Consider the following 9264-nt stretch of genomic DNA (forward strand, 5'->3'; position numbering starts at 1 on the left):
CCGTGTGACCTTATATAACTGGGTAATTATTTAAATGAATGTAGGAAATAACGAGGCTGAGGTCGTATAATGACTTGGCTTTTGTAAAAAAGGGTAACAAAAGGTTGAATGAAAACGTAATTTGGGTCAAAATTAAACAGAGGATTGCATTAGCTCATGGGGTTGTAGACATATAATAAAGGGGTGCAAAAGGTTATTTAAAAGTCACTTAACATTTGTTTTCCTGTTAACTTTGTGGTACAACATTTAAATTTAGATAAATATAATAGGGAAGAACCCCTTCTAGTAAACACTACAAATAAACCAATATTTTTCTTTTAAAGGCTTTGGTACATCGTTATGGGATTGCGGACTGCGAGATCGTTCAGTGAGGGAGCCCTAGGAGATAGAAGCATGTTTTAAAAGACCATTATTATTAGCAGAAGTTCAAAATTGATATATTAAATATGGTCAGGTAAAGGTCGTAATGGTATGGCATGTTTTACTTCTTTTATATGCTCAATGAAATGAATTGAACTTTATCAAATATCAGAAGAGCAATTTTGCAGTTTAATTAATTTTATCGTTGAAATATTCATTATATTTGATATTTTATCTGTTAATAATATTAAGGTTACAAAGTTATCCGAATATCGTATATCTAACCACTTTCATTATACTTACATTTATTTTTCTGGTTCTTAAACTCTCATTTCCATAGAATTAGCAAACAACAACAAATGGGCGTCGTCAAAATAATGACACTCATTTAGCGTTACTCAACTGTTAATCATCAAATTAGGGTTAAGTTATTAATTACTTAAATGTGGAATCATTAATTTTTTCTTAAATTTTGAATATGAGAAGATAGTTTACGTTCAATATGATAAAGTGGCTTCTGGTTTTGTGCACCTTTTATACAACATCTAGAGCAGGTATATTATCAAAACATAATGTCAACTATTGTAATATTTGCTAATTACTTATTGTAAATTAATTAAGGTGTACAATTGCTCCATACTATGATACAACTTAATTTATTTTTTGAGTTAATACTAAACTGAACCAGATGTATACCTTTTATACCCTATTTTCAGGATATGTGCTACCAAAATATGAAGTACTATTTTGGTTAACAATAAATTAATTAAAGTAGTTGATTATTCTGTAATAAATCGATATTCGATGTTGTTACTTGAGGTTATTTTATATAATCCTTTTGTCTTATTATAGATTTGTATGATTACTATGACTGTAACAACCCCTTGATGCAAAGGGCTGCTGTAAATGCCACTTCATGGATGAGAGACAGAGGCCCAAGGAATGCTATTTTGTATGGTATGATAATTTAAGAATGTTTTTAAACTTACAACAAAATAGTTTGAGCACAATAACAAATGACCAATTTAATTAAAAATAGTTTGTGCTACAAGATATATACATAGGAATACTTTTTTAATACAGTTTTCATTGTATAGGTTTTGAGGTCTAAGTGGATCAATAGTGTAGAACATTTGTTAGCTCTTTGTGCTGATACATTTCTTGTAAAAAAATAGTTCAAAATGTCAAGCAAAAGTGTCCGTTGGACTTTTAATATTTCTAAATGGCAGCCCACAGTTCAAGATATCAAATTGGCAACGTCTTGTATACAACCAGAAGAGAAGGCGCGACTGGCAAAATTTGTTTTTAAAAACGACTTCAAAGCTTCCCTTATTGGTAGACTTATGATGCGTAAATTTGTCCATGATGTCACCAAAGTCCCTTATAATTCGATTAAATTTTCTCGTGACAATAAAGGAAAACCTGTTGTAATTTCTCCTGAAACGGTACTTGCTCTTAACGTTTCTCATCAGGGAGATTTCGCGGTTTTGGCAGGTGAAGCGGGGCTCAGTATGATAGGGGCGGACATTATGAAAGTAGAATACACAGGTGGTAAAAGTTTAAGTGAATTCTTTCGAATTATGTCCAGGCAATTTTCTGTAAGCGAATGGATAACAATTAAAAGTTGTAAAAGTGAAGACGAACAATTAGGATCGTTTTATAGACACTGGTGTCTCAAAGAGAGTTATGTGAAAGCTATAGGTGTAGGTATAACAATTAGTTTGCAGGATTTAAGTTTCAAAATAAAAACTCCGTGTCTTTCTGAAAAAAACGTTATAACTGATACAGAACTTTATGTGAAAAATGAAAAACAAAACTGGATTTTTGAAGAAAGTTTGATTAACAATAAACACATAGTTGCGGTAGCTTTAAATGCTAATGAATGGACGGGTGACAAAAAAGATTGTTTGTTTCAAGAGTTAAATTTTGATACATTAACTGAAGATGCAATTCCTTTATTAGAAGAAGATGAAATTTATTGTACTGATTATTTTCAAAAACTTGAAAAGAGTTAGATAGGCACTGTGAATATGTTATTACTTTTTAGATATTTTTTAATTTCTCTCTTGGTATTTAATATTAACGATAAGTGTTGTAAAAGAAAGATAAGTTTAAATATTTGTTAACGTTAAATTGTAAACAAAAATAAATACTTAATAAATAATAATGATAACGTTCTTGTTTTTTATTCATTTCTTTTACAAAAATGTCATTATTTGCAAGAGAAATTAAAAAATATTTATTCCCTAATATGATACAATTTGTAATTTTAGCAAAAAAAGATCTAACTAATAGTTCTCAACTTAAATTCCTGTGTATAACTTATGAAATTTAATTTTTGCAGTTTGTGTGTATTATCAAAAGTAGAGCATTGATTTCCTATTTGTACCATCTTTTTATGTTGTACCACTTTGTGTAAAGCACTAAAATTGCATGTAAATGCCGTGTTGTAGATTTTTTTACTTGCTACAATTCATAATTTATTGCTATCGTAGATCTTCTCTCACTTTTCGTTTTTGATTTATTTCTTTTGAAAATGTAGTAATAGCGTACATATTCTCCAATAAGGTTTTCAGAGAATTTAAACTCAAAAAAAGTCTATTGCATTTTAAGATATTTTATACTCTGATTTATCCTTTACAATTTTAAGAATCGTTCAAATTAAATTTTTAATTGTGATGAATATTATTATAAATATATGTATATTTTCGTCAATGATAACACTGGCAAACCACCTAAATGTTTAATGATGTATTAAAAAGTAAAACGATTTAAATTTTGTTTATTTATTTTAAGTAATCTTTAAATAATCAATCAATTAGGTGGTAATGCTTGGACAGCGCAAAGTAGTGACTTCGATCAGCAATTGATAATTGATTTGGGCCATGTAATGAACGTAACAAGAATATGGACCCAGGGCAGGCCCCATAGTTCTGAGTATGTCATGGAATATAGTATCAGCTATGGCTTTAATGGTTTTGACTACACTGACTATAAAGAATCGGGGGGCGACACTAGGGTGAGAATTTGTCCCTCTAAAATAAAGTTTAACATATCAGTCAACAAATTTATGTGAATATTTGTTAATTAAAAATACCGTGGATTTTTGAAAAGATATATCTATTAACACAGTTTTATACACAACAAACTAACAAAAAGAATAATAATCTTCGCTTTAATTTAGAGTTGTAGTTTTGCTTTTAGTACCTCTTTTTTGTGTATGTAACAATTTTATATTTATTTCTTGCTACTTTATTCCTGTAAATTTCGCATCATGTATACTTGCAATTGCACATTTGTTTGTATTTTATGTGCTTGGAGTAGACAATTTTCTGTTCTTAATTACCTTTTTCTGTTTAATTATTATTTGTTACATTTCAATTTAAGGTGGATGGTATTTTCCATTAATCTGTATATACATTAATATGCTGTTGCTCTTTTCTCGTAACTATCTACTAACGTTTCTCTTCATAAATTTTTTTTGGTCGCAGGGGACTCCGCCTGGAGCCCTTTCGAAACTAATTACTATCAGTTTCTAACGTTCGACTTGGGTGGTAGATTCGAAGTACGTTCTATAGCTACCCAGGGTCGTTCTCGTACCCAGGAGTACGTGACGGAGTACATAGTCCAATACTCAGACGATGGGCAAGGCTGGAGAAGTTATACTGACTCCACGGGAGAGGCTGAGGTGCTTGAGTAGATTTGAGTTTGCGTTACTTTCGAAGCCATCTCGAACTTATTATGTATTACATACTGAAAATTAAAATATTGTTTGGGAATAATAACAAGGTGCAGGGGGTAAAGGAGAAATAGATTTTAAGTTTATTTTTTTAATACGTAGTTGTATATACGTAATCATTTTTTTTGACTGATTTTTTTTTATATTTAAAATACAAGATGATCTAAGTGCAACTCTAATGTAGCATATTAGGGGAAAATGACGAGAGAAGTCTTACAACTTTGTGAGCCTATTTGGGATTATCTTGTATATTATTGTTTTTTCTTTTAAAGGCATGCTAATACTGTTACACAGCCTTTCACTTAATGCACCTTGGTTTTCACTTTCTTAGAACTAACGTGCTTTAAAAAGTATTTAGTTTTGGGAAGTTTACTTGGGATTTAATAATTATCAATTTTGTAGATGTTCAAGGGAAATTCCGATGGAGATTCGATTTATAAAAATGAATTCGAAGTGCCTATAATAGCTCAATGGATACGAATTAATCCTACTAGGTGGAGGGATCGCATATCGATGCGAGTGGAATTGTTTGGTTGTGAATATAGTAAGTTGTTTTAATTTATTGAAATATTTTTGAAAAATAAATATTACTTGTTTATTGTATTTTGTAGAATCTGATGTATTAAATTTTAATGGCTCGTCCCTCCTCGCTCAAGACCTTCTGAGGGATCCTATTGCTGCTTCTAGAGAAACAATAAGACTCAGGTTTAAAACTTCAAGTGCTAACGGTGTTCTCATGTACAGCAGAGGCACGCAGGGCGATTACATTGCTTTGCAACTTAAGGAAAACAGGATGTTACTTAATATCGACTTGGGTATTTATATAATTTTTATTTGATAATAGATTATTAATGTTAATATTATAGGATCTGGTATAGTTACAAGTCTATCTGTTGGAAGTTTGTTGGACGACAACATATGGCATGACGTGGTTATTTCTCGAAATAGGAGGGATATTTTGTTCTCAGTTGATAGGGTAGTAGTGCATAGCAGAATTAAAGGGGAATTTAGCCGATTGAATTTAAATAGAGCTGTAAGTACATTTTCTAGTTTCCAGTCTCTGTGCTTAAATTGGCTTAATTTATTTTTTCCAGTTATTTTTTGGAGGCGTGCCTTACATTCAGGAGGGTCTTGTAATAACACAGAACTTCACGGGTTGTTTGGAAAATATTTATCTCAATTCTAGCAATTTAATTCAGGAAGTAAAAGAGGCCTTCGATTATGGATTATCTCTAAGATTTACTAAAATAAATACTAACTATACGTGTGTTGTAAGTCAAGAAATATTCTTATTTAAAAATGTCGTTGTAATGCTCTATTTTCTCTAGGACGTTCCTCTGGTTGCAGTCACGTTTCTTACAGCGAATTCTTTCGCTAAATTGAAAGGCTATGAGGGGATAAGTTCAATGAATGCCTCATTCTCTTTTAGAACCTTCGAAGAGAATGCTTTGATGCTTTACCACAGCTTTTCGTCGCCAGGACACGTTGCTGTAAGTAAAAAAAATAAGGAGTTTTAGAAGTATCCTATAATCTGGGTGTTTTTTTTGTTTAAGATATTTTTGGAATTCGGTAAAATCAAAGTCGAATTGGTCACTGGAGACTCGCCTAAAGTAGTTCTGGATAATTTCGACGGCACTTTCAATGATGGAAGGTGGCACACAATTGTTTTAACGATTTCTACAAACTCTTTAGTTCTTAGTGTCGATTACAGGCCCATGAGGACTGTGAGACATATTAAAATTGTCACTGGGGGATTATATTTGATTGCAGGTGAATAATTGTATTTTTTTGTAAACTTATGCAATTTTCAGATGTGCATAATTATTTTATAGGCGCCTGTTACTTTTTTTAATAAACATTTTTCTATTTATTTCTTTAAGGCGGTGTAACTGGTCAGATTGGTACCAACTATGTCCAAATTCCTGGTTTCGTTGGGTGCATGCGAACTATAAGTATCGATGGAAATAATAAGCTCCCAACCGATTGGACTAATGAAGAGTACTGTTGCAAAGGCGAAGTAGCTTTCGACACATGTCGTATGACTGATAAGTGCAATCCGAACCCCTGCGAACATGGGGGCGTCTGCAAACAGAACTCGATGGAATTCCTGTGTGATTGCGCAGGCACTGGTTATGGGGGCGCAGTTTGTCATACGACTTTAAACCCTCTGTCTTGTCAAGGATACAAAAACGTGCACTCTGTCAACCAAAAAGCTAACATAAAGATCGACGTGGATGGAAGTGGCCCTTTGGCACCTTTTCCAGTCACATGTGAATTCTATGCAGATGGAAGGGTGATTACTATGGTGCAACACAGTAATCAGCAAACCACGCCCGTAGATGGTTTCCAGGAGCCTGGAAGTTATAAACAGAATATTATTTATGAGGCCAGTGATGATCAAATCAGGGCTTTGGTCAACAGGTCGGCAACCTGCAGGCAAAGGATTCAGTACAGCTGTAGGGCTTCCAGACTGTTTAATTCTCCTTCAGACGAGGCTAGTTTCAGGCCTTTTTCGTGGTGGGTGTCCAGTAACAATCAGAATATGGATTACTGGGGCGGAGCACTACCAGGTATATGATTTATTTTCAATTCAACAAGCTTTGATGTTTGTATTTAATTATTTATTTCCATAATTTCAGGTTCTAGAAAGTGTGAATGTGGCATCCTAGGCAATTGTCTTGACAGCACCAAGTGGTGCAATTGCGACGCAGGTCTGGAGCAATGGGCCGAAGATACGGGCGACATAACAGAAAAAGAACACCTCCCTGTGAAACAGATTCGCATTGGAGATACGGGCAATGCCCTGGATGAAAAAGAGGGTCGTTACACCCTAGGGCCGTTAATATGTGAAGGCGACGACTTGTTCGATAACGTCATAACTTTCCGTATTTCTGACGCCACCATAAATCTGCCACCTTTTGATATGGGACACAGTGGAGATATTTACTTAGAATTCAAAACCACCATAGAAAATGCTGTCATTTTACATGCTAAGGGGCGCACTGATTTCATAAAGTTGAGCATAGTGGGCGGCGATCTTCTGCAATTCCAGTATCAAGCAGGACTGGGCCCTATCACCATCAATTACAAAACTTCATATAAGCTTGCAGACGACAGATGGCATTTAGTTGCTATTGAACGTAACAGAAAAGGGGCTCGATTGGTAGTCGATGGGGCGCTCAAATCAGAAGTGCGCGAACCTCCAGGTCCTATACGTGCCCTACATTTGACATCACCACTAGTTGTAGGCGCCACGGTTGATTACAGAGACGGATTTACAGGATGTATAAGATCTCTTTTGCTTAACGGTAACCTAGTGGATTTAAGAAGCTATGCTCGGCGTAATTTGTACGGCATCTCAGAAGGATGCGTGGGAAAATGTCAGAGCAATCCCTGTCTTAATAACGGCACGTGTCACGAAAAATACGACGGTTACTGGTGCGATTGTCGCTGGACAGCGTTTAAAGGCCCCATTTGTGCTGACGAAATTGGTGTTAATATGCGTCAAAGTTCGTTGGTAAAATACGACTTTATGGGCTCCTGGAGATCAACCATTTCTGAAAAAATTAGAGTGGGATGGACTACGACCAACCCCAAAGGCTTCTTACTCGGCTTCTTTTCTAATATTTCAGGCGAATACATGACCATTTCAGTGTCGAATTCTGGCTCGTTAAAAGTTGTTTTCGATTTTGGTTTTGAAAGACAAGAAGTAATATATCCAAATAAACATTTCGGTCTGGGACAGTACCATGACTTGAGGCTGTCGCGTAAGGACTCGGGAGCCACAATGGTAATGCAAGTTGACGATTATGAACCTCGTGAGTTTAAATTTAACATCAAAGTCTCCGCGGACGCTCAGTTTAATAACATACAGTACATGTATATTGGAAGAAACGAGTCGATGGCTGAAGGGTTTACAGGGTGTATTTCGAGGGTAGAATTCGATGATATTTACCCATTGAAACTACTGTTTCAACAAAAAGGACCAGGCAATGTTAAGTCTTTGGGAAGTAAGTATAAATAAATTAATTACGTATTGACGATTTCTTTATAAATACCATATTGTATAATTCTTTATTATTTTTTTCAGCGCCTCTTACCGAAGACTTTTGTGGAGTTGAACCCATCACTCATCCTCCTGATATTATTGAAACTAGACCCTCCCCTGAATTAGACGAAGAAAAAGTGAGGGAGGCTTATAACGAAACGGACTCAGCCGTTTTAGGAAGTAAGTTATTATTAACTTTTACGTTAATTACTATTTAAATATTTTTAATTTGTTTTATTTTAATTGTAGGTGTCTTGGCTGTGGTCATCATAGGAATAATAATCCTGGCGATCCTTATAGGACGATACCTTCATCGACACAAGGGTGAATACTTGACGCAAGAAGACGTGGGGGCTGAAAGCGCTCTCGATCCGGACACTGCAGTTGTCCAAGGAACCACAGGACATCAAGTACAAAAAAAGAAGGAATGGTTCATTTAGTTGTGTTGACGTAGTTTGTTTTTAATTAATTACTGTCTGGAAATAATTTAATCGTTCTTAGTGAACACTGAAGAGTACAAGTCAAAGTTTAAAAAAAAGCAGTTTAAATAATAGTGCACTCACATTCGAATATGAAAACTTAATTGTTTAAAAGGCCTATTGGAGATCAATTTTATGTTAATTACAAAACGTATTTTTATTCTTTTATTAAAAACCGTTTCACGACTGAGGGTTGCTTTATTATAAAATGAAATATAAAAAATTGAATTATAGTGATAAAGTAGCACGTTAATAAAGTATGTATTTGTCTTTTTGTTGTTTAAGTTCAAGATTTTGTGTAAGAATCTCAGTTAGGATAGTTTATAAATATAATTTAATGTAAAAATGGTGGTATTACCTTTTAACAATTTATTTTTGATTCAAAATAGTTCGTTTTTTCATTATACGTTTTGCTGTACTCAAAAGATAATTCTTAAGACTAAATGAATTTTGTAAAATATTTATAAATATGAAATTGTGTTCTATTTATTATAAGTATTGATTGATAATTATTTTTTTCCGTCCAGTTTTGTACAACATTTTTTATAATTTTATGTCTGTATCTTTTAGAGATGCAAGTAATTTGTAAAATACAATTAATATAAAAATAAAAGTATTAGTTTTACAATTGTCTTTTA

General features: G+C 33.7%; 2 protein-coding genes across 3 annotated transcripts; both read left to right on the forward strand.

The window, feature by feature from the left end:
• The first annotated feature begins 696 nt into the window (after positions 1-696).
• On the forward strand, positions 697-8896 carry LOC108732296 (neurexin-4). 2 transcript variants are annotated; one of them, XM_018462995.2, is made up of 13 exons: positions 697-914; positions 1213-1317; positions 3852-4048; positions 4502-4643; positions 4711-4914; positions 4966-5132; positions 5194-5370; positions 5428-5589; positions 5653-5869; positions 5980-6669; positions 6739-8109; positions 8190-8327; positions 8397-8896. In XM_018462995.2, the coding sequence occupies exons 1-13, from the start codon at positions 863-865 to the stop codon at positions 8585-8587; spliced, it is 3813 nt and encodes a 1270-aa protein (XP_018318497.1). In that variant the 5' UTR covers positions 697-862; the 3' UTR covers positions 8588-8896. The 2 variants fall into 2 exon arrangements, with proteins under 2 accessions (XP_018318497.1, XP_018318496.1); XM_018462994.2 differs by lacking the exon at positions 3852-4048 and adding an exon at positions 3183-3379 and having other exon boundaries at positions 698-914.
• LOC112904292 (L-aminoadipate-semialdehyde dehydrogenase-phosphopantetheinyl transferase) lies at positions 1225-2260 on the forward strand (the record flags this gene model as incomplete). The annotated part of the gene is given in 2 exon segments (XM_025973941.1): positions 1225-1317; positions 1458-2260. A coding segment is annotated over 1 exon segment (719 nt), but the record flags the coding sequence as incomplete, so codon positions are not given.
• Positions 8897-9264: the final 368 nt, after the last annotated feature.

This window comes from Agrilus planipennis, unplaced genomic scaffold, assembly GCF_000699045.2.
Source record: "Agrilus planipennis isolate EAB-ADULT unplaced genomic scaffold, Apla_2.0 scaffold30, whole genome shotgun sequence".
NCBI lineage: Eukaryota > Metazoa > Arthropoda > Insecta > Coleoptera > Buprestidae > Agrilus > Agrilus planipennis.